A 27,583-nucleotide genomic window follows, 5' to 3' on the forward strand; every position below is an offset into this window, starting at 1 on the left:
TCGAGGTCTATAAATGAGAAGTATTAATATTTTAACTAACTTAAATTGAGATAAAAAATTAAGATTAGCAAAAAAAAAAAAAACTTTCGACAAAGAATTCGGTCGTTTCATCTGTCACGATGAGCTGATAAAAATGGAAGAAATATTGTAGCCGAAAGGTAAATTAAGTAACAAAGTCACGTAAAAATTTGCAGCTTCATATATTTCTTTCTTTCGTAAAAATGAAAGGCGAGAACTCTGTTGCAGTTCTGTATACATAATCATCGCCGTAAGTATCATTACTCTGCCTATTATTATTGAATACAGTTATATTGAAAATAGCATTACGAGCTCTCAAAGAGATGACTAATAATACCATTGTTCTTCTTTACAATGCCGCTCTTAGTCAATATTTCTATTACTCTTTATTACACCTACTAATTATAATTCTCGTTACAAACCCTTTTATTTATATTCGGTATTATTGTACCATTATTAATAATCATAATAATAGTAATAATAACATTGCTAGTATCGTTATTGGCGTAATCGTACGTCTACATACAGTATATTCCAAAATAAGTGGTATAAGTGAAAAAGAAGTGATTTCTTATAGGTAGATTAAATTTTCTTCTCTATACTGTTCAAAAGATCGAAAATTTTAATTTTAATTTTAAGATCATATAAATAATTTGTCATCATAGTTTCAGGTCTTGCGTAATTTTATCAATATTCATTATTATTCGTTTTATTAACAATAATAAGAAATACAATAAGACAAATTTTTATCCAGTAAATGTATTTTTCTATTAAGTTTTCTGTTAGTTCGTTAATTCAACAGATTGTTGATTCTTAAAAAATATTTATTTCTACCACGATTATTTTTATAGGAAATCACTTTTTTATATAGTACAGTATATTGTAGAGCACTTTTATATACATTTACATTGGATCGCTGTATAAATGTTGAAGACGCGTTTACTGTATATACAATATATATATATCATTTTAATGATTCCTTTTATCGATCAAGGGAAAGTTGTAAAATGTTCGTAGTTTCGTGACTTAAAATTTCAATGTATTAAAAACAGTTTGTTATACCGTGTATTTTCAATTCCATCAAAAAATTTCGGGAACGATTATAGTTATTCATTTGAAAAATAATTAGTATGAAACAATTGCGGCATCGTACAATTGTTTAATAAGAAATCATTTACTTAAGAATGAACAATTATAGCGAGAAACTATGCGATAAAAATGATAAAAGTTACAACGACGTTGATTAAACCTGTTATTTATATAAATTTCGTTAAATTTTATTTCGCAAATAGAATCGAATATACAACATTTTGTAACTTATTACCCTCGATCCACGTTCATCTAAATGAAAAATCTGGTGTGAGTTTTCTTCTCAGTAAATTACAGATCTCAAGAGATTCATTGAAAATAATGTTAATTATTTTTCCATTAAAAATGTAACGCACCTATATCGTTTGCCTATATCGATGAGTTTGCAGTATTATTTTAAATAACATTTTACGTTATCTTTAACAATTTGTTAAATACTTTTTTTTTTACACAGACAACAAATACATATATACATCATGCTTTTTACATTGGAGCACTACGAAACGATTGATTTAGTAAAAACCTTGAAGTTTTGTATTATAAAAATTGCAAATTCTGTATTCAAATACTTTTGAATAATCTTGGTTTAAACTATTTAATTCGTGAATTAAAATATTCACCATTCAAGGTTTTTCTTTTTTAAATTAACTGTTAGTTAATTATTTGGACCTACTGTTGTTTTTTTTTATTTACATTATTTATGATACAACTTATCTTAATTAGAATATAATTGTTGCAATGAGATTCATGAAGCAAAAAATGTTTGATAAAGCGAAGCAAAATTATTTGCAAAATCTCTTTTCTTTCTTATCAAATTCACGTTCGTATTCGTTCTAAAGCTCGCTTAAGAAATAATTTTTCATTCTTAATTTTTACATACTGTTCAACTAAAATTAATTTAAGAAAGGTCGTATTTCCCGTAAGCACACAAATTTTTGAAAACATTAGAATGGAAACCTATCACCTTCCAGTTCGCATATTTATCTTTTATTTTTTCATTCATAATAATTGTACAAATTTGTTCGTCATTAAATAATATTTTCCATAACTTTTAACCACACTGTGCCAACATAATTATTCGCCATTGTTCATCCAAAAAGCGTGAATATAGCCTTAATAAATATTTTAATTTGTCTCCACAACCTATAATGCCTTTGCTCGCAACGTTAGAAAATACGATTTTATGAAGCATTTTTGGGCGTCCGCTTATATACAAACGTTCTAAGTATGTGTTAAATTTACGTATTAAATACATAGTACGTAATTAGTTGCATGTACACTCCCATTCATAAGCACTAAAACGTCTCTGCTGGCAAATGGAAAATTAAGTAATCCGAAAAATTATTAAGGAATTATCTTTATTCTGTATCTTTAAAAATTATTGGTAAAATGTTGATAAAAATCTTATCGATCCTGAATAATAATTTGCGACGTATCTCGATCTCTGTTTCGACCAATTTTTCCATTTATGTTATCAATTTTTCCATTGCGTTAATTCTTGTATTATTTGATTCTATGCATAATTAACAGAAATTATCAATATAATTAAATTAGTATTAATATAATAAACGATTACGTGACAGTCAGTTCTCGTCTCGCTTTTTCTCAAATTTTTAGATTGAAATAAAAATCAGGAGATTTTGGAGCAGAATACATAATTCATTATTTTCCTGTAACTTTTACAAATATATCAACCTCTACAAAATTATGCTACGCCATTCGAATCATCATTTCGCTTAAATATAAACGAAATACAAATTAGTTGGTTACACGTGTAATAGCTTTTTCTCCGCCAGAAGTTTTAATACTGATAAACGGGATGTGCATATTCTCAAAACTATTGTGTATTGACTAGAATCGTGCTATTGTATTGCTAATGGAAAGTTAATTTCGTAAACCCTGAAAATTTATTAAAACAGGCTACTTCTATTCTATTTTATTCGATCGACAAGCTATATCTTCTTTACGCAACATACTAGCTCGGGAAATATTTTTCTCAGAATATGTTAATTTTAAACTGGCGAGTGAAGATAATTTTAGTTTCACCATTCGAATAGAAATTTTGCGTTATTGTTGCAACGGTAGTGTCGTTACGCAGCTATCTCTTTTTTCAAAATGAAACACTTCTCGTGTAAGGCACTAGAATTATCGTAGGATCGGCTTTTTCAAGAAAGGTAAGAGCACAAAGTCCATTTGAAATTTTATTGTTAGTACTATGATGTGCGGTAAGTATAATTTACGTGTGTACACACTATTCAAGAGGATTAAAAAGTTACACTATCTTTAAAAAGTTTAGAGAAAGTGTTACGTGTAATGTTCGAATGCATACATGCTATTAATTCTTCATCTATTGAAAAAGCGACAAAATTTTCGAAAGTTTTTTCATTCATGACATATTGAAATATCGAATTTCTTTTAATTTGATAAAGTAATTTCTGAATTTTTTATTGAAATCGTTAGGTATAAAAATTTCACCACCGATATACGTATTTTTTGTAGATATACATCTCTATCTTTATAATTATATATTATCGCTAATTTATTAATTATTTTAAGATGCATATGAAGTGTACTTTTGAACAATAATTTATCGAGTATGTTTATTAACTTCACCATGTTTATCAAAATTTCAAGTGCGGATGATATCTTTTATCCTTCACATTTACTCGTTATATGAACAATTTTTGTGCAATCTCAATAGCTATAGAAATAATGCTATATAGTACAAACTGCACACCTAAACTAAATATGCTATATACAGGTCGAAAAGTTATATCAAATATTCAATGCATTAGTCTCTTCAATGTATGTATGTATATAACGTCATTTGCTACACATATACATTCAGAATATATATATATATATTCTTCATTCAAGTTTATTGAAATAAGTTTTAAGTTATTGAATGTTATTTGTTAGAATCGTGTACTTTTCAATCATTTTGAACAGTGTGGTTTAAAAACCTGTGGTTTAATTGTTATTCAAAAGTATAAGTATTATCAAAGTTCTTTAAGTCTTGAGGAAATTCTATTAGAGTTGATTGCCTGTAAATCTCGACAAAATCCTATTAGATGATCGTACTTTAAATTTATCTAATATGATTCCCTTTTTTCGAACACATTCGCTTTGCTCGATCCTCAGCGCGATTTTACAGTTTTTAAACCATAAGCAGGAAGACAAAGAACAAGTACTTTGCCTTGCGTGAAAATTATTCGCGAAGCAAAGAGTGAACAGCGACATTCAATGTTTATCATTAGATCTTGCAATATCGTCGACAAAGCGTAAGGTGCTTTTAATAATGATCGTTTGCACTATGCGTGCTACATTGTTAATCATCTCTCGCTCTAAGTGGCTAGAAAGGCACTATGTTTCACAGACAATTCCTGCGGAGAAATCAACAACTTCCACCTCTTCGAGTACAGAGAATATATTTGAAAATCCTGGTGCAGCAAAGAACAGGATAATCTTCTTATTCCGAAGAAAATATTCTCTTTGTACAATAGTTGTTCAACATTTATTTTATTCCATAATCGTTGGTTGTTAAATGTATTTGGACACAATAAGAACTTTTATCTTGGATAATGTATTAAACTACCTTCACTTTCGATTCAGAGAAAGTATTACAGAAATTATTTAAAGACAGAAAATATAGCATTAACGATAAATTACGGCGTTGATCAAATTACGTTAAAAACCATATTATTAAAACAAATTTGATTATCGAATAACTTGTAATGTAGTTTTGAAATAAAACCGGTTAAAAGAAATTTGAGAGTATGGAAAAGCTAATGATATAATAATTTAGAGTGTCGATTGAAAAATATTACAAATTATGGTCTGCCTTTTTAAAATAATTTTTAAATCAAAATTGATAAGTACAGAATTAAAATTTAAAAATTACTATTTTACGGTAACCTTCAATTTAAAATTCATTACCAAACGATATACAATGTATGTATAATATTCTGAAAGTAGAATTTTGAAATTACAGTACTCTATGAAACGAAAGTTTATTTTGAAAAATCTACGCTTCCGACTTAGTTCCTCTTCTTTTCTCAATTTCGTTCATCCTATTTTTCCGATGCACCATGACTTTTGGCCCACTCTGCAGGTATATCCTCGAGAAGCGTTACATGCTATATGTATAACTATAATTGTACTTGCAACTACCTTGTAAAGTATTTCTCCGTTTTTTTTTTTTTTTTTTTTTAATTACTGCAGCATTACGAGTAAATTTTTGAATATTTCAATGCACTGACTATTTAATTGAAATATCAAAAACTTGTTTCAAAAATTTCGATTTCCTTAAAATAGGAAACAAAGTGGTCGAATACAAGTAGCATGGCAGTTAATGCTGAAATATTATACTTTTATATGGTTCACATCAAAATACGTTATCTCGCTTGTTGATTAAATATTCGTAAATGTTTCATTAGATCCGTATATTGCTTTACGTTCACTACAAAGCTATGAGGAACTTGACACATTTTGCACAGAATTCGAAAATAGTAAATTGGAGCTTTTGAATGACAGATATTTCGATCTTGATACGTATCACAACGACGCTCTTGTTTTATTTAAAAGTTATCGTATAAGAAAGTTTCGAAGTAAATTAAACAACTATGGTTTGTAAAAGAAATTTAATAAAATTAGAACTATGAGTGTTTGATAAATTATGAACGAAATTTTCTATTAAAAGTTAGTTTTTACCGCGAGAAAAAAGAAAAATTGTACGTAGAGACGAATCGATAAAGAATTGCAACAGGTAGCGTCGTTAATTAACTTAAATATTTCGAAAGAAAAGAAAATCAAGCAATTAATTTCTTCATTTTCTTCCATAAATATAAAACTATATAGTAAATAAAACGTATTTATGATAGGTATATATGAGCTGTATCTGTTGGTCAAGAAGTATTTCAATTACATGAAATATATTCAAATTATTTGCAAATATCTAGACGAAGTGACCAACATTTTTAAACTAAGAAGAATTAACCAATGGTATAGTTGATATGAAAATGAGTGCCGTGAAAATAATAAAATTTGCACATTAAACCGGAAAATAGCAGAAGACATGTTGTGTGCCCTCAAAATTTCATAAGAATACTTACGAAATTAGCTGAACGCCATTCGTCGAGTTCTACCGATGATAGATGACCAAACACAATTTTCAAAACACTGACACTAACTGCATTATGTTTATCGCGTAAATATATAACCAACTGGTTCCACGAAAATGGGTACGAAAGAGATGTTAAATATAGAAAGAACAAAACAGAACGAACGTAATATGACAGAAACAGAACGATAGAACGAATGGAAAAAATATTGCTCCTGGTGTTGATTAAGACGTCGTAACGTACCATACGAAACTGTCAAAATATTCCAAACTTCATTCGCTCCAGAGGTCGTTCACATCGTTACTACGTTCAAAAGTATATATGTACTTGAATATTATCCATGCTGCTATATGAATTGATCCGAGAAATAGGTTTAAACGCGGCTTAACTGGTCTTTTATCGACAATACAATACCTTTTGTCTTATTCAAGACATTAATTTATAATAAATTTATAATAATTTATAATAAACAACTTTTACAATATACATATATTATAATTAGTAATAAGTGTTAAATGAACGACGTGAAAATGAAATTATTTTTAACGAACGATCGATCGATTTTTCGTTCAATAAAGCAAAATGTAGGTATCAAAGGATGTTACATTTTGTGTTCCATTTTTTTTTTTTATATACAAACTAATCGTTTTATTTATTTTGAGAAGAGTATGAATAAATATTTCGTCCGTTAAGATGTATATCTTTTCTTTAACAATGGTCACCTAATTTTAACAAGACTACGAATATGACCGAGTCTAGCAAAATTTCAACTTGCATACGTTCAATTACAAAATATCGTTAAGTACACCGTTAACTATACATCCTTTTCTGGCGTAATGCTGTGGGAACGACTGTGTCTTGGTATTATAATCAACGAGTAGGAACGACCAAATCGTTCGTCGTCTGTTTATAACGAAAGAAATTTGCAAAGGATTATCAACGTAGAATGCTTATTTCCTGACTTGCGAAATGGGGTTATATAATTCACAAAATAAGTAAACTTATTTTTAATCGAATCTTTACGAAAGAAAATAAAATATTTATACAAATTATATGGACCACCGTTATTGCGCTCCATGTTTACTCGAAGATCATTTCGAACAATCGCTTTCAGACCGACCGCACGCGTTTGGTTCAATTCCAGCGATGAGCCAACCTCGACTATAACAGCAAGTTAGAGCCGTGACAAAAAAAGACTATAAAAAGCAACGTACCTGTCCGAGATGGACGACTTTTCGACAAAATTTTCTTCTTGCCGTTACAATTTTCATCATATACGATTCTTAGGCCTGTACGCGATATGATTATACGCATGGCTTATCAAGAATACATTCCCATGGTTATGGTCGTTTACAAAAGTTTCTTCCAAAGAGATTAACATTTTCTTTGTTTAACGGTACTTCGAAGAACGACACTACGGTTATTATGTATTCTTAAGAGTGCCAATTTTCTAACATCACATACAGGCCAGAGAATCACTCCGTTGCAATAGATATAGCTAGCTACCTATAAACATTTCTGTATACATACGTATACATATTAATATATAACATTTAAGCGACAATATACGCATCACAATATTATCGTTCGGCGTGTCACACAAGATCGTACCTCAATAGATCACGATCCATATGTATGTGTACGCTTTTATACCGATAAAAACGGCTATACGAAAAAGAAAGTAACTAACGGCTCGAAAAAAAGAAAAGAAGAAACGATCAGTCGATTGTGTTTTATAGATGCTTGTGTTGCGTATGCGTATGAATGAATACGTATGACTGGTGGTACATATTAAATCGTATGCACATACATAACATCATTGTTCTACACACTCTTCCTTCTCTTACAGTCATGTATTTTCGACTTTTGTTATGCGCAAACCGCTCAACCTGCATTACATGAGTTCTCTTCTTTCACGCTCTATACGCATTCGGATTTGGAGGCGGATCTTAATGAAGACTTTTTCACGATAAAATTTGTAAAACTCCACTCACTTACACTAATTTTGTTTACTCTCAAGACTGTACAAAATTAAACGAGAAAACAGTACTTCTTTATATAAATTCAACATTTCCTCTAGATTCGAGTCTATGGACTATTGTGTATTAAGCATACGTTTTGTCTCTCTTTGCGTATATATATACATTTTAACAGATTGATTGCTTTTTTAGTTTATCGTTGGTGCTTCGTAAACGCGTTCGAAAAAAAAAAAAGGAAGGAAAAAAGAGACCTGGTTCGAACTTTTATCACAGTATCGTATTACTGCAGTACGAAGCTCTCGGGCATTTTGGTGCGAAACGTAGCTGGCACGCGGAGTTCTCTCATTTTCTTTCGCTTTCCTTAGATACACGCACGCATACACACACACATTCGTTCTATCACTCGTGCATTGCACCACGAAGGAAGCTGGGAAGGCACAGTGTATGTACATATATGTATGTACAGCACCGAACGACGATCGGAGACAACTACAGTACTCGTGGTACACGACATTTGAATATCAATGAAACTTCATTACAAGATTATACAATTCAGCGCTGAAATACCACCTTATAATATATAAAAATAAGGAAAAATATTGAGAAAAGTTTTGTGACCTTCTTACAAAAAAGTTACATGTTTAATTCCGCTATTGAATAGTTAGGGACTTCTGTCATTGAATTAAATAATCAATGAACCAACAAAAATATCTCTAAATCGAGTGAATTCTTATTATTTTTTGAATCAACAAATCTTTTCTCGTATTCGATTAAATTCAATCTAAAAGCAGGAAATTTATACTACAAATAATATTACTTTCATTATTAAAGTAAAAGTCTTTTTGAAGGTAACATAAAACGCTAAGTACTTCCTTTGATTCTGTTGGCAGTGTTCTCGTTTCTTGATAATTTAAATAGATTTTAAAATCCATGCAATTAACGAGCTTTTCTTACTCTCAAACACCATTGACTAGACCTTATGGGAAGCCCAAGTTTCTGCTTCCTTGCAGTACAATGATTAATCATAAACGAGGACATGGCCAGACAGTACAAACATTAAAACTTATGATCAATACCATGAAAAACGACTCTGCATTGACACGTCAATTTTACTCTCGCACTTTCCCTGATTTCAGTTAATATTGTTTATATTATGTTATTCTTAATGCAAGACATATTAGCGTCAAGCCTAAAAACGTTAAATACCACTGACTAGACCTAGCGGAAAACCACCGCTTCACTTTTTATAAAATCTCATTTAACATTATCAAGAAAGTACAACAGTATCATTGACCGATCAAGAAGAATATTGCGATACAATATAGTCGAGTTATAAAATTAATGATAATCGAGTACCACGTATAAACTGTGTATGCTCCGTTCGTAGGCACAAGAATATAAAACGTTCTTGTCAAACGATTCTCGTTTTTCCCTGTTTTAATAAAACGACGCTGTTCCTGGATGTATGGCGGCGTACTTTGGTAAGACTGCTGGCGGCGATCCACATCGTATGAGTATCCGTTGGCAGCCTTTGGGACGGAGCTTCGTCGTTGCTGCGTCAGTTTCACAGATCGGTCCTCTTGAAGGACGACGAGGAGGAAGAAGAGGCGCAAACGGACGAGACTGTATACCTTCGTAATGAGTTGTAGGGATCACCTGCATGGTGCTAGGAGTACTTCGAGCCAACACGGACAAGAGGTGACTTCCTGTCTTGAGTACTTGGGTCCCCAGCCTTTGGCGAAGCTGATGCGGACGGAGTTGATATCAACAGGACCAGAGGCAAAGCCTGAAGCCTGATTGCTCGTTCTTGTGGTACTGCTGCCATATGGAAGCTGTAGAATTTTGGTACGATCAAAGATATTCAAACAAAAGCCTGGAGGCACACGATAGACAAGTAGTGTTCTAGACTCCGGATCATCCAGAGTAGGTGAATTCACAAAGATTGGGCTCTCAGATCTGTTGTACGCCCACACACCATCTTCTTCTTGACTAAGCATTAAACCTGCAAATAAATAATTCAGATTCTTTATTTCCCATAAGATCTTCTCTTTAACTAGCATGTATCTCTATGTTTGTACAATAATGTACTACTAAAATAAAAGGAATTTACCAAGACCAATTTTGCTTCTTGTCCTTTGGACTGCAGGCGGTGCAGCATGATTTTCAGCCAATGTTGCTAAGCAAAGGCCATCACCATCATGGAGGGAATCAAACACATTTACTGTTGAAGGTTCTACAGGGTAGAGGCGACCCACTCTACCACCCAATTCCCAATATGCTAATGTACACCATTCCTTTTGTCCTGCTTCACCTGTAACAGATAAGAAGAGTTATTATGAATTATATATAATTACTATCATGATCTGGCCATCACTATGATTTCTAATAATTACCATATAAAATACAGATAACTTAATGCATGACTTTCCATCTTATCCTGTTTATAAGGATGAGCCAATTAAACTTAAGAAATCATAAATTGAAGGACCATAATAATCATCCTTTATACCACTATATCTTATTCCAATGTCAACTTATATTAATTGCAAAACATACATAAAATACATAAAAACAATGTTAACGACATGACATGCAAATCAAGTGTATTTTCATGGTAAGCATATATTGCCATAAAGAATCCAAGAATTGTATCCAACGACTGTAAGTTTGTTAATTGAAAGTTCTCGATAGCGTGGGCATCAAAGAATTTAATCTGCCGTTTTTATGAAGAACTTCCACGAATTGCGATACGGGCATGCCTCGAAACGAGATGAGATCTGTCATTAACGAGGAGTCTTTCTTTCTTGGTAAAAGTGTTCACTCGGTGAGAGGCTGCGGGCGTACGAGCGGTATCATAAAGGACTTGTCGCCGGAAAGTCCCACGCGTCTCGCCGACCATTGTGGGGACGATGGCGCCAGATTCGAGAGTAGACAAGAGAGTAGACGGAGAAAGGAGAAAGAATCTGCTACGACGCAGAAAGTCAGGAGTTACACATATGTATTTATGGGATAGGATACGGCCATAGGACTTTCAACTTGTCAACTTCAAAATCGTCAAAATCTTTCCACAAACATAAATTATAGTTCATTTTAAATATAGATACAAAGATATTTAAATTTATTCCTAAAATCAAAATTATGGCCCCCTTTTGATTTCGCGATTCTTTGCTTTGATATTGAAATAAACATTCTGTTGAGCTGCCCTAAATATAAAGAATCTCGTTCTAAATACCAGATTAAAGAAACTCTAAATGAAAATCTCCGCGACAATAAATAAATTTCAAAAGTTTTACCCGAGAGACACGGTGTTATACCCATAACAAAATTTGATCCCCATAATATTTTTAAATCTTCATCATCGCCGCCAATAACCATGTATATAACTATATGTAGTAGATATAGATAGGTGTTAAATATATAAGAAGAAAATTGCTCTCAATACTTTACATTTAATATTAACAGATTTAATTTTAGTGAAAAATTTTCAAATACATAGAAAAATCGAATTTTTATTTCACGTGACTTAAAATCTGTTTTCAATGAAAAAATATTTACTTAGTCAGTTTCTATGTTATTTTCAATAATCCAGATAAAAGACGTCGTAAAGAGCTCATCTATCGGTCGGTGATACCCGATTTAGCTATCGCAAAAATTGACCAAATCGTGTTTATTTGCTTTGTTTTAGCCGATGATTAATGATACCGGTCGACATTCATGGGGACATCGAATACTCGCACCCAGATAAAAGGATGTACTACAGGTGGAGCTGATTGGCGCCGTTTTATCAGACATTCTTAAAAAGGAACATCGAAAACGCTTTTAAATATGCAAAAGACCGGCGGAGGACGAACGGCCTGACCAATAAATCGATCGTAACTTTTTGCTATAATTAACGTGTCGCCGCGACGACGTTGGCGTCCGAACCTACCCTAACCCGTTCCCGATCAGGAACGTGTTTACGCCATCTTTCAACGGATCCGCGAACTTATCGTGGACTTCTTGACAGTAGGTAATTCTCGTTTAATTGTCGCTGCATAATTTTGATCGAATCGAATGATCTTGTCGTCACGGGACGAACTTAATTTACCAGAGCGTTTGCGACAAGACTGACAAGAGGCATGTGAGAGGATAAGAAGAGCGAAAGAAGCGAAGAAAGACGAAGTGAAGATAACGAGAAGGATGGTAGCTGAGTATGACGAGTTGGTCAGAGACTGGTCATTCCGCGCGGAGGCTGAATTTAGAGGTTAAGAGTCAGGAATAGGAAGAAGAGAGGCGGTGGAACACGGGTGTGTCGAAGACTACGTCCTAGTGTGGCTGTGAGTGCGAGGAGGGAAGAGACGGGGCGGAGCCCCTGCTTCCACCAGATAAAAATAGATATTACGAGTTTACCGCGGCGCCAAGATTGCGGGGTATCGCGACGATTACGTCATCGGTAGTAGCACGAGTGGTTGGAGCAAGGACGCTTGTCGCGTCGTCGGTCGCCGCCGCCGTCGCCTTCGTGGTCGTGGTCGTCGTCGACGTCGTTGTGGTCGTCGTTGTGGCGAACCACGAATTTTCGTGTCTATCTATGATCGTCCACAGCCAGCTTTTAACAGTTTTCGACAAACCCGTGACTCGCGCCATTCAACCATGGCGCTTCGTCTAAGAACGGACGCACGTGTCTCCAACCTTAAGGCCATTCTCATTGAACGTTACTCGTGTTTCTTCAAAGCTTTATTTCTTCTTTTTCTTTTTACGTATGCTCGTATGGTAATATCGATGCAGATTTATCGCTCTTCAAAAGTTGATGTTTGATCAAAATTTAAGATACAGTTTTGTTTACTATCTTAGAAGTAGCTTCCTATCTTAGAAGTGTTTAAAAATACATGTTTTTGAATATCATTTCTTCCTTAAGCTTTTAGCGAAAGAAATCTCATTAACAATATTATACCTTCATTGCATATAAATTGTTTTCGAATAAAACTAACATTGCAAATATTTCTTGTATGTAGTCCATTGTTCAATTAAATAGATAATTTAATAAGCATTCGCATTACTTGATAAATTTTATTATTCATAAAATTCTGGCACGAAACGTTTCATTTTCGAATTGTGTTCTGCCATCTCGCGTGGTATGCAAACTACACAAGTTTAATTAATTCACGGAGGCGAAACACTCTGATGTCTGAATGGGCCAATTGTCCTTGATATGCAATATGCTAATTGCACGTGATAAAACTGTTCCGTAATATACGATAAGCTGTATTATAATATCACGATATCGTGTAAATATCAATAGAATATTATTACATGGTTCTGTTTTGCCACTACAACAAATATTATTCTTTTATCATATCTTTAAACGAGTATCCCAATAAAATAATTTTATTAGGATATTCTATAAAATAAATTTCTACAAAATTTTGTAGAAATTCTTCAACAGACTCGATAATATTCCTTAAATTCTATTATTTATATTATATTTAATTGATACTATTTATTCGTAATTATCAAATTGCATGGGTTTCGATTCTATCGAATTACTTAAGAAATAAATTACATTAAAGAATTTGAAGAGTTCAAAATAAATTAATCGGAGAATTCAAAGAAAATGATGAAAAATAATTTCAAATTACACACGTACAAACGTTAATAAATCCGGCTACGTGACTGAACTATTAAATACCAATACATAATATAATCGCGATGATATTTCTATCGTTGCATGTATTATTCAACTCTATATTTAGCTCAGAAATATTGATCATCAGCAAAATCACAAGTCCCGATAACTTCCTCGTTGCAGTGTTTCAAATCTAACTAATTTACTATCAAACTTTTCAATATTGTTATTTACATTTAAACCTCGAACTATTACGTTTAGGTTTATCAATTATGGGAAATATCATTATAGACCTGCACAAATATCACACGTATTTCATATTGAAATAATCAATTTCAATTTTCTTTTTCTTTTTGTAATTCGCGTGTGGTTGTCAACAGAGCCTGACAAATTACAGGCTAATGAGCTCGTGCAACGGATACATACTATTGAACATTCACATGCGTCTTTTATGCGGCGAGCGACTCTTGAAAATTGAAAGCAAATTGAGCCCTGTAATAAAGCAATTCTGGTCGGTACTCTGAAGATCACGATAAAAGAGTAATTGTGGAATTCGTTGCAGCTTGCAGTTAACTGTCCTCGTTTGTGTACTCACGCTGTATTATTTCACGTCTTCCAACCAGATTATACGTCTAGTGATTTTATTCGAAGAACCGTCTTCCGTTTAAAAGAGAACCGCCTTTCTTCAACCCTGTTCGTTAAGCCGCCAACTGCAGCCGAATTTTCTTTCTTCCATGCAAATTCTTTTTCGTTCGTTTTTCGGAATTTGTGGTTTATCTTTAGGAAAGGCCCATATTTACGAAGTATCTATTACTTTAATAATATTGTGTCTTTCATAAAAGGAGGAATTACAGATATTATTTTACGAAAGAACAAGGATGAAAACAGTGAAAGTTACTATGAAGTCAAGCAGTCGATATAAGTAAATAGGATGTTTATGAATTGTAGAATATTAATACGTATAAGAAGTTGAAATGTGAAGCTATGTATGAATTATATAAATTTTTTAGTTACGTTATATACATATAGTATGGTATTATGATGATACAAGGGCTTCAAAAATCAACTACGAGTATCGACCAAGATGATTTTCAAAAATTTAATGGTGGCAATTAAAGCTTAATAACGCAAAATTAACAATAATTATTAGATTAATAGAATATTATTACATGGTTCTGTTTTGCCACTACAACAAATATTATTCTTTTATCATATCTTTAAACGAGCATCCCAATAAAATAATTTTATTAGGATATTCTATAAAATAAATTTCTACAAATTCAATACAAATATATTCAAGAAATATGATATCAATAAAGAATACTTGAATGGTTAAAATTGTATTTCATGCGAGTGAACTAGTAATTACCATGCGATCTTTAACTAAATCGTCTTTATTAATATTATTTTATTATTTATCCGACGCTTCTTTATGAATAAAACTCCCTCAATGAACATCTAAACTAACCTTATATTTTAATATCTAAATCATTCATATCTGAGTCATTCAAAATCAGCTCAGTGACCACACCTTGTGTGTCCATGCCTCAGATAATTTGTACGGTACTGTTCCGTGTCTTGGAACATATTTCTGCACACATTCTTGTGAGAACACCTGGCTGTATCGCTACCGTACATACATGGCAATTGGTATGCAACGGAAGAGTCGATCCTCGTGGATTTGCGATTGTCCACGGTTTTCTGAACCGTTAGAAAAATTTTCTGCACCCATTTGAGGGGGGCTTCGAATCACCTAGGCGATTGATTATGAATCACGCGTTGCGAATTGTCTGGCAAAAGACAACGGGAAAGGAGGCTAGTGTATTTAGTACTTCGCGAGGCCATGAAACCGTAATGTCGTGTACATGAATTCTGCTTATGTGGATATGTAGTTTTGCATACCATTCTGTTTATTATAGCATTTATATGCTAGTTAACGAAGTCCAGGCATATATACTAAGTTTCACATCATTTGATAGTACGTACTTTCATATGAATACTAAAAGTTTAAAAGGTGGATATAAATAATAGAATTTAATAAAAAAACGCTCCATTGGAAAATGAGAGCAAGTAAAAATAATTTTTCTAACTACTGAGCATGAATGGCAATTAACGCAGTAGATTCTGCCTTTCGCCACATTTGAAGATTATTTCAGCTGCAGCAAACATTCTCGCATCTAGGATTCGATTAAAATTTGTTTAGCCAAGACCTCTTTTATGGAAGAACGGAGGAGACGCTTAAAATGAAACAAAATTTATTTCCTAATAAACTATATTTCAAATTCCTTAGTACGCATCTTCAAACTATATTATTCCTTTCTTTCCTTTTTTCTTCATTTTTCTTACTCGTCATATTCGTCAAATAAAACGTATCATTCTTGTATAGCGAGACTCGGGCGCTATAACTCGCCTTTAATTCGCGCTTGTCCGCATTATCCATTTACCATTTTCTCTCCGAAATAAGAAGGGAGCGAACGAAACATACTTTGTATATCAACGAAGGGACGCGGGTCTTTCCGCGAAGCGAAGAAAAGAAGGAAACGGCCCGGATGACGGATGGCTTTTAGCGCAATTAAGTGCGTGTGATCCGCGTCCGACGCGACTATTTTCAATAGCCGAGCCTCTTCTGGTCGGAAAGCTCCGATTCGAGGGTGTCGCGACGCGGGAATAAATTGAAATGGTATAAAAAGCACGTTTCGCGTGGCAATTCGCAGAAACGACCGGCTGTAAATCATTGCCGTAGGTACCAGCGGAAGATTCGTAGGGGGTAAATAACGACTGCTAATAAATTCTGCGCACGACAAAGAAGAAAAGGGAGAAGGCCGAGGGAGGAAGCAGCACGTGGCGGCATCGAAATTAGTTCGGGGCCAGGCAGAAATCTTTGCCAGAAGTCGACGAAAACCATCCGATAAATTGAACGTGATTACTTATCGATACGGCCGACGTGGATTCTTTCTATTACCAGCAGAAAATTCGATGACTAGAATTTGGCAGATTCTCAAACCCGTTTTATTGGCCAGTTCGGACGATCGAAAACCTGCTATGCATTAACTGTGATTTCTGAGTTTCGAATAGCGCGAGTATTATTTCATGTTACTCGGTGCGTTCTAACGTTAGCGCAGCTTTCACGTTCGAAACATCGAAACTAAGGCGATGTGGAGATAATTAATTTTATTATTTATTGGGATAAAAACACGATTACGAATACTTATCTGTTTCCACCATATCGCTCTAATCGTAATATTACATGAACAATAATATATAATTGTACACATTGTACACTGTGTATATCGATGGTTTTAATGTTCATTAGAAAATCGTTGTTTTCCTTGATTTTGTCATCTCTTGTGGTTTGTATATGTATTGTAATACGAATTGATATATTACATAAATTCAGTGCAGAATTACGAGTTACATATAAAAGGTTTATTGCTAAACATTTAGTGTTTTTACTGATATAGACTTTCCTTTTTTACATCTATATGTATCTTTCTTCTTTATAAAAGAATACAATTTTGTTACTAATTTGTTGAAGAAATTAAACGTTACAGATTCCATATATTTTCCATATATTCAAATTTAATCAGTTTGCTGTTACGAAAAAAAAAAAAAAAAAAATTGAACTCAGACAAAAAGGTTCATTCCTATCTATGAAAATTGTCTGGAGCTTAATTGGCGGATTAAAAATATTGGTTTTATGATTTTTGCTTCTCAAGCTTTCCGGGATTAATGGTTATCCGTATCGGTCAGACTGTGTCCACATCGTTTTCCTAATCGTGAAATCACAGATTTCGAGATGATGCTTCCAGCCGATACGACTCACCGCTGCCGCCTCAGATAATGCATCATCGAGTTTTATCGTGGAATATTTCGAAATTCTCACGACCTACAGAAACAGCCTTGGCGATAAATCTACGAATCCGTACCATGAAACGCCATATTCCGTAATCTATCATAGTAATCGTATCTATTAGATTACCACTTTACTATCTACCAAAATATCTTAGATCTAACGTTTGAAAAAATAAATTGATTCGTAGCCTCTTCAATTCGGAATTTTCGAATTTGTAAAATTTCAATTTTCGCATTTACTTTGTACATTGATATATTTTGTGTATAATTTTTAATCAGAAGAGATGCGTAGGTACTGTAGGTAGCGAAAACTCAAGTCTATACGATAGTTTCGAAAGCGATTGAGCAGGTAAATTAGTTTGGAAAACGAGGAAAATACTCGTAGAACATTGGTACAATTATTTGAACCAATTTATACATTAATGTTTGTACGGAAGTTCGAACTGAGATAATTGTAATAAAATAAATCAATTAAGACTTCCAAAGATCGTCAAATTGATTCCAGAGATGCCGATAATCGATAACGTCGCTGGTTAATGAATAATTCCAACGCCGAGTTTAATAGAATGAAATGCCAAAATACGCCTCCAATCGTATCAAAAGTTTTAAGTTAAAACGACAGTGCAAGTGGACGATACTCGTCAGACGCCAGGGCAATGATTCTTAACTGATAACGAGGCAAAATTTTGAAAAAAGAAAGAAACAAATCGTATCTTGCTTATTTTTATCGTATTTCCAATTACAAAATATTAAACTTGATATATACAGATAAATCTATACGAAAAAGTTTGTTATGTGGTTTAGTAGAATTTAGCTATCGTTAAGTATCTTCAATTATTATCGAAAAGATCTGCAACCGAGATCGAGATTATCGTAATAAGTTTTCAAACATACTGTTCCAATATTTTTTCGATTTCTACGAAATACACGCTTGTAATAAACGTTCTATAATTTCTATAATATTTTTTCCAATTTACTTCAGATGTTCATTAATAAAATTACGACAATCGAGTTTCGTTCTAGTGTCAACGACATTCCAAAATATTTCGTAGAATACACGTGACATATCTATCTATGAAACGTGTTTGTAAGTGTTCACGAACTATAAATGTTCCGTAACACGTTCATGGGCTCAAGAACATTTCCACGAGCAACTGTACACTTATCGTAAACTCTCCATACATAGTACTTTATCCTTACCACGCCTATTACGAAACGCAGTCGCAGTAAGGAAGAAAGAAAGAAAAAAAGAAAAGAGAAGTTGCGTACTTTCTCGTAATTCCAGAGCAGAGGCCAATCGTGAATGAAGCATCGCGCGCATCGGGCGTGCAACCGTGTGACGACGAGTGCAAGACGTCGAATGCTAATGTGTTTTCCCAGTTGGGTCAAACACCCTGAGCTTAGATAAGGTTCCCAACCTTGGCACGGCCAAGCCGGCTAACTACGTTACGTATGTAGGTGCACTGGTGATACACGCGCGCGTGTACGCACGCACGATGCACACGGTGCGTGCGATCGCGGATCGTAGTCGGCACACGCGCCTCTATCGAGAACGAAAGAATCGCGAGAATGCGAAGAAAATAGCGTACCGGCCTGCTGATATATAATTGTTATTAATAGTGGTGCTTGTTGTTTCGCGCGATAACGCGTATCGTAAATATACGCGAGGCATCTCTTTCCGCTCGAAATTCTCCGTGGAACCGCAAGCGACAAGCTAAATTTTCCTCGCCCTGATTTTTAAAAAAGAGTCACGAACTTGTCTCAGCTCCGCCATTTCTTCAGAGGTATCGCAGTGTGTATTTGAAAAATCCAGTTTCCGATGATAATTAGACGATAGACATCTTTCTGGTTCTCTATTTTAATAACATCGAGTGGAAATTATTTAAAACAGGTGACATCTTATCGATCTTGACGAGCTTGAAAATACGTTGTTAAGGTCTGATTCATTTTTCTCTATACGCATAACCTTGGCCTTAGTTCCCGAGTTATACGTAAAAGTATTTTTGTTATTACAGTGACTACAGAAATATATTTATTCTCCAATGAATCGTGTTCTATCATTTATCAAGTTCTATGTTTCATTCTAAGAGCGTCAAATTTTTATAGTCACACGAAAGTATTATTAAACGGCACGAAATCTAACACAATTGGACGTAATCAATTAATATATAAATACAATAACATAGTACTTTTTGTAGCCGCTATACATATATGGTATTTCTAATGTTCGAGATGATTTGGATTTTACGGTCGATATATATTGTCATCACTATCATCTGTATTATTAATTAAACATTTACCGGGTTCGATTTTTACCTATGATAGCTTTTACGAAGGTTAATATTCGTGTAAAGATTTCGTGGAACCATTTCGCTGTGATATGCAGTTGGAGCAGGAGTGTGGCAGAAACGAAGAAAGGCGCACGCACATGTCAGCGATTGCACGGTAAAGGTAAGCAGCAGTAAAGGCAGTGGCCGTGTCGCGTATATATATCGGCGTCAGACATGACCCTTGTCCTTCAAACGGCCTTTCTACGACCGTGCGCCTCGGTGTAGGTATACCATACGTGTCGCATACTTAACGACACGCGTAGCGCACGAGAAAGCCGGCCACCGACAGTAAACTTCTGATTGTTTGCCTTTCGATCTACGTGCCTGTTTGCCGCCCGTGCGCTTCTATACAGGCTGTATCAAAAGCTGTGCGAACGTTTCATTTCTGGATGCATTATCGCGAGCTTGTTAACTCTCAAGTTTCAGGTTTGCCCCGAACAAGAGAACTGTAGTAGCGTTGGCGCAACTTATGACATCATTGTTTCTCAAAAAACCAAAATCATGATATCTGTCGATTATCGTAAGATCTTAAAATAAAACAAAAGTTACATGGGGTTAGAGCTAGGATTATCTCTACCGTGTTGACTACTGATGACGCCATGTTGGCGTCACGTGCAAATTATTTTCATCATCATATTGTTACAGAAGAACAAAAGTTGCATGGGGTTAGAGTCAGGATTATCTCTACCGTGTTGACTACTGATGACGCCATGTTGGCGTCACGTGCAAATTATTTTCAAATGCCCTTGGAAATTCATTCGAACGTCGTTAAAAGAAAGAAACAAATTCCGTCACAATGGAAGGCCATGTCACTTGCATCCAGTAATCGACGCTAAGGCTTCTTGTGGATTTTGTTTCTTTTTTTAACGACGTTCAAATGAATTTCCAACGGCATTTGAAAACAATTTGCACGTGACGTCAACATGGCGTCATCAGCAGTCAACACGACAGAGATAATCCTGGCTCTAACCCCATGCAACTTTTGTTCTTCTGTAACAATATGATCTTACGATAAAAATTATAGTGTATCTTCTTGAGACCTAATCAAGCATACTAGTAATTATAATAATTTTGTATTCTTAAAAGTCGTCTAAAAATGACGTCTTCGAAATGGGAATACCTCCTTGAGCTCGATATAATAAGACGGTATCGGAATCTATTAGTTTTGATACGTTGAAATTCAATTTTGACTAAAATCGAGGTTCCTCTGTTTTAGATACAAAATGATCAGATGACGCTTCGAGTTAATCTTCTTGGTATACTGGCACGAAATTTTCATCAAAATTGCCACTCCCTTGCTTTAGACTCGATATGATAAGACGGCGCCATGGATTAAGCTTCTTAGTATAGGACTAATGTAAAATTGTAGGTAAAAGCTCGATGCGACAGGATACCGTCTGCCATTAGATTTCTCCATCTACTGTTGTGAAAATTTTGTGAAATTCGTTTACCATAGACTCGATATGATAAGACGAGGCAAAGAGATGAGCTTTTCGATATATCACGCGACCTTCTTAAAAATTGACGTTCTATTATTCACAGTTCGATATGATAAGATGATGTCTGGGGCGAGGCTTTTATTTATGATTCTACTCAACTTATAATCTACCGCCACTAATTCTTGTAATTTTAAACAGGACCTCCACGTTAGAAAAATGTTCCTGCGATTTGTCTGTTCCGTATATTACGCGCACTGTACAATATTTTCTGTGCTTCACGATTCACACAGTCCGCGCTCAACATTTCACGCAGTTCGCATGCAACAAGTTGAAGCTGTGAAATTCAAAAATAAATCCACGATAAATACCGAGGGATCAAGATAAAGAACAACAAATCCCGGAAATTCCATTTATCTTCAAACAAACTTTACCAAAGCTCCATCTACTCTACCTTCTACGCATTTAATTTCCAAATCTTCAATTTCTTTCTAAAATATATGCGTATCAATAAACGTCCGCTTCATCTTTAAAAAAAACTACATAACTATTTCGAAAAAGAAAACCAACCAAGAAGAAGCAACTTAAAAATAGGTAGAAAACAAAAGAAATTTGTTAAAACGTACAGAGGCTGGCGAAAGTATTTTAACACTTGTAGACATTTTTATGGATATAGCTGCGTGTGTTACACGAAATATTTTATTGCATTGGTAAAGCTTGAAACAGGTCTGAAAATATATAGAAACTACAACGTATTTAGTACAAGCTTATTCGCAGAGATGACAAAAATATTTAAACAGTCAATGATCCATTAATAAACGTCAAGATAGAATAAGGTTGTATTTAAGGCTTGTTACGCGCTTAATATAACTATTCCTATTATGCAGCAATTTTCTACTAAATACATGTTCGTAATAAATATGTATAACTAACATAAATACATGTTCTGTAACTTCTACTTACACTTTCGCATTGCTTACAAATTTTATACATTTATGGGAAATCTAAAGATGCAAAAATGTACGAACTGCGCTCAACGCGTAAAAATATAAGAAATATTCGCAGTACTTGTTCTAACGTTTAACGGATAAAATACAATGCTGATATTTTGCTGATAATTTAACAATGCAAATCGTTTATAATATACATGTACAATAAGGTGAACATAAAAATTGTCTACGATAAGTATCGGAATACTTTCGTGAGCCGGCGTATGCATAATCGTAGCAGCCCACGAAAACGCAAGCGAGGCACACGAGAAATTTTCCGTTCTTACGAAAGAGGCTAACTCGTTCGGACACTCGATATTACCAGGAAAATCAGTCGGTCACCTTGCAAGGAGAATTTCCTCCTTGTGTACGAGCACGTTGCGTGTCTGTGTACACGTGTGGGTGCGTTTAATTGAACAGCCGCGAGGCGAGACCGTGTGATAGGAACCACGACGAGAGGGTTTAGAGCCAAGCGGTATGTATGTTTACCCGTGATAACAGTGGATGTACAGGCGGCCAGTGGCGCCTATGTTGCAGCCAATGACTGATCAAACAGGGTATACACCGCCATGCAACACCGGTTCTCAGTTTGTTTGGCCGCACCTTTCTAAAATTAACGCCGTTTCGCGTCTGATTAAGGCGGCCGCGTAATCCATTTTTCGAGATTCTGTGTTTTCGTCGTCGACGAGACACGGTTTAACACACTTTAACAGAGTTTAACATGGGAAACTGGGACTGTATTGGAATACGTTATTTGATGAGAATCTGGGACCTTCGAACGTGAAATGTAAATCCAGCTCGTTTACGAATACGGTTCACGCGTTAGGTAAAGCGAAATTGTCCTCTGAGAATAGAAGTGATATGATTATGTAGGAATTTTAGTTACGGAACTCGATAGACATAGAACAACGTCTTGACGATAGAAAATAATCCTGATTCTCGGTTCTAGATAATGCGTGTTCTGTATTTTATTTTAGTTTCGATAAGTATTGAGATATCCTGGGATTATCAGCAGTCCTGTTATTCCTCTTACCCATGTACTCAATATATCATGTGTATTTTATTATCAGATGCAAATTTTAAAAGGAAAGTTAGAAACGAGAATAATATCATGTAACTACGATTTTCCGTGCGATATACTGTAACTCTGTTGTTGAAAGTGAAATCATTTTTATAATGCTTCAATGTATATTATGTTAATAATTTTATATTCGTTGCACTGCAAACTTTCAGCTAATACGAAGAACTCATTTGAGATTAGGAATATAGTAATCTGCTTGCAATCGTCGATTTTATAATCTGGGAAAAATTGCTTACCGATCAAATTTTCATTTCGCCGACTGCATGAAAATTCTTAAAACTTCGTACTGGTTTCCGTGGTATTTTAGCTATTGGAAGTTGCCACAGGATCATGATAAAAAAGACAGCGTTATCTGATAAAACACCGACAATCATTTGGTCAAATACCCAAAAACAAAGATTGCAATATTGCCGGTGATTATATCGTAGTAAAAGAATGTTAGAGCTTTGACTTTATAAACCGCGTTTTCAGTGAATATGGATATTATTTATGATCCCTAAAACGGTTCATAGAAACCTATGTAGTCGTATGATAAGTTAAACTATTCAACCAATAGACTGTTATTTGGGTCAAAAATAAATGTACTATTATATGCCAAGTACTCTGATGTTCATCTTCCAAAATTATCTAATAACGACGTACTAATTGTTCTGAGCTGTAAATTTTAAAATAGTCTCTTAGGTAATGGCTTTATTTAATAGAAATTCATAGAATTTGCACGTATTTATTCGTGTCGTTAAAAAAGGGCATTAAATAGATCCAATTTAATTAATAATTAATATTAAACGTTCATGATCAATTGCAAAATTTTGAAGAATACTCAGCTATAGAAATTAATCGGACAAAATTTGACAGAGATTAAAATAGATATGACATTTAGTACTAATTGGAATGGACTAGTTTAAGCAATAACATGTAGGATAATATCGTAATTGAGATTCCTGTGTGGAAATGATTCATAACTGGTGAAATGATACGATCGAATTGCATTCTAACGTATAGATAGGTATAGCGGAGCTGCTAGCATAGTTTCTGCATCGAGCTGATGTTATGAGTGAACACAGCGAGTCGTTAAACATTCATTTAATTCGAATTGCAGTAACCGCGCTACGCTATTAATTTGCAAGTATTTATTATTCTCGTAGTGTCTGTTACGGTAAAAGTACTTTGCCAGCTAATTGTCGTGTCTCAGAAGTTCTCAACTTGCTTTCTGTCAATAATGTCACGATATATTGTAAAAATTGTCCAGAGTTTTTAAAATTAATACAATAGTATTCGCGAATGTTACAGTTTTATTATAATATATTAAGGTCGAATTGGGACCGCAAAGGACATTAAGCCTTTTCCAATACTCGAATTACCAAACTAGCCACTATGACTGGTATCAAATTTCTTGTTTTTCCAAAAGCTACGTATCAAATATTTACGTAAGTTTTTGAAGTATCCACGATCGAAATCATGGAAAAGTTTCACGAAAAATTCTAATCTCAAGTCGGCTTCGGAAAATTGCTTTCTCCACGCGTTCCTAAAAAAATCTCTCCTTTTGAGAAATCGAGGAATTAAATGGAAGAAATTACGACTGAAAACAAGGTTATCTAAACAATCGTGATTGATTTAAAGCAACTCGGAAAATTGAAAGGAACAAATAAACAAAATTAATTTATAATAATAATATTATAATTGTAATATAATATAATAATAAAATTAATAATTTCAACATTGATAAATTCATTCATGTTATATGAAGATTTAATAAAGGAACATTACCTTCGCAAACGCATTTTTAATCCGATTGTTTTTTTTTCTTTTTAAAGAATTGAACATGTCTCTCCGAGGAATTGAAACAGATAGATAAATACGCTGTTATTTTCCAACGTTTCCCTGATAATAAACAGGAAGACACAAAGAAAAAAATATACTTAACTAGCTCTCAACTGTTGCACGAGAAGAATTACCAGCGTAGAAGAAGTAAGCAATAAAACTGCGTTCTTATTTCGAATTCGCGGATCAATCAATCTCTGCCAACTATATTAACAAGTCAAGTAGTAAACTAAGAATCGTTTTCAGCGTGATCATATGTGTAATCGGAAACTGAGAGAAACTAGACGACGGCGGAGTAAGATATGAAACTAGTAGCTAGCCTTGAGGTAAGTCCTCAAGGGACCAAGACCTCTGACCATGGGACGTTTTCGCTTTACATAAACATTATTCTACAGGACACGCATATATACCGAATATATCCACAGGTTATGTTCGTAATCGAGATTGCCAAGACCATTAATATTATCAGCCCTGATGCTTAACACTCGAATTAATCCATTCTTCGTATGCAGAATTTATTAATAGGAAGATTTTCAATTATCGATAACGATAATATTTCTACGTTATCTAAATACACGCTACTGATTCTTATAACTTGTTATTCTTTTATTTGCTAGTTATTATCTAATAGGATCAGGATAGAAGTTAATGTGACTTTCAAGCGTGATATACGTTGCAACGATTTGTATGAAATTTTTTTTTTATTATTCTCAATAAATATCACTTTAATTTTTTCAAATATCCTGTGCACAGTAGCGTACAAATAGCAATTTAAAAGATAGCAATATCTTGAAAAATGAATTATCGTAATGTATCAACAGCATTATCAACATCTTAATTTGCCTGTAAATTCAATTAGTTGTACCACGTGAAAACTTCTATTTTCATTTGTTTCTTGTTCTTCTAAATAATTAAAAGTACTTGAATATATGAAGCGAAATGTCTATTGTTCTTATAACACGATGCATGAAGTATTTAGAAAAATCAAAGTAATATCGTCGCGTATCGAAAATAATAAGAAATTTCGCAAAAATCATTACGCTATAAATATAAAAATATCAAATTTCTATTTCCATTAGAATAATAATTACGAAACGAAATTAATTCGAATGTGGGAAATAAAAACTTTTCCTATTTACACGTGCTTGTCGTTGTACATTACAGCATTCTGCAAATACAGAACTCATTATTTAATAGTTATTTTCCGTTTGTGCACGGTCGTTAAAGCATGATAAATACGAGAAAGACGAGTAGCACTGGTAACGTAGCCTATACGCATATCTCAACGTAACATAATACTAAAATATTCCTCTAAACTCTGATTATTTGTAACGTATTTCATCGTTCTTATGCCACTCCATTCTAAGATTACTTCTAATCGAAGTAGATAATTTCGCCATCGTCAGGCACATCGTCTGCATTGGTAAATACAATTTGTTATTGCCAGAACGTCGATGGAATTTTTACATGGAGATAGAATTTAATGGTAGTTTAAATACATCTAATGAGAAGGTAGAAAATAACGCAAGGGACTGGATTCGCAAACAGCCACTGATCCAGACGCTAATTGATTCTCGATATTCTTGACGAACGTTTCTGGTCGCTACAAAGCCTTCTTTCACATGGGTCGCCATTGGAATGTAGATTCTAATACTACGACGAACCGGTGTAATAATCGTCATTACTTTTCACGTTGGTTACGATCGTCTACTGGGACATGGTGGCATCACGAGAAACACTTCGTACGATTAGTATTGAAATAGACGCGGAAGAGGAAACGGTTTTTGCGTAGGTGTTACGTAACGTGGGTTGTTTTCGTGAAATGTGTGTGATGAATGTCTTTTCGAGCTTTTGTTGCTGTTTCTCTTTTTTTTCTATTGTTTAATGTTACGTTTGTAGTAAAATTTCAGCTGAATCGAATTTCATTCTTTCGCCATACACGTTGCGCATTCTACTTTAGTAAAATATTAATTAACTACACGCACTTGTTCTAGATAAATAGCCATTTAACAAATTTTAATGCATTATGTTTTCTTCTTAAAACAAGTCGAAGAGATGTGTTTTTCTCTTAGTACATAAGAAGAAAAAGAGACAATTTTCCTGCACAGATTAAAAGAAATTCGGCTCTGAAAGGGTGGATCAAATATAATTGATAGAGATGTTTAATTTACATGTGTTCTTGCAGTGAAACAATTGTATTTTTTAAATAAACGCACGAGAACGATCTGGTAAATTTCTTCTCAGTCCTCGAGACTCGATTACGAAT

General features: G+C 34.0%; 2 protein-coding genes across 2 annotated transcripts in view; both read right to left on the reverse strand.

The window, feature by feature from the left end:
- LOC132910017 (FAST kinase domain-containing protein 4) overlaps window positions 1-27,583 on the reverse strand; it is a 135,463-nt gene that overhangs the window by 18,816 nt on the left and 89,064 nt on the right. The gene's annotated exons all lie outside the window — the stretch shown is intronic.
- LOC132910018 (mothers against decapentaplegic homolog 7) overlaps window positions 182-27,583 on the reverse strand; it is a 117,131-nt gene continuing 89,729 nt past the window's right edge. Inside the window, exons 4-5 of the mRNA XM_060965375.1 lie at window positions 10,317-10,517; window positions 182-10,208 (exon numbers count right to left, since the gene is read on the reverse strand). Coding sequence (XP_060821358.1) covers window positions 9,859-10,208; window positions 10,317-10,517 — 551 coding nt within the window. The 3' untranslated portion in view covers window positions 182-9,858. The remainder of the gene's footprint in view (window positions 10,209-10,316; window positions 10,518-27,583) is intronic.

This window comes from Bombus pascuorum, chromosome 8, assembly GCF_905332965.1.
Source record: "Bombus pascuorum chromosome 8, iyBomPasc1.1, whole genome shotgun sequence".
Classification (NCBI taxonomy): Eukaryota; Metazoa; Arthropoda; class Insecta; order Hymenoptera; family Apidae; genus Bombus; species Bombus pascuorum.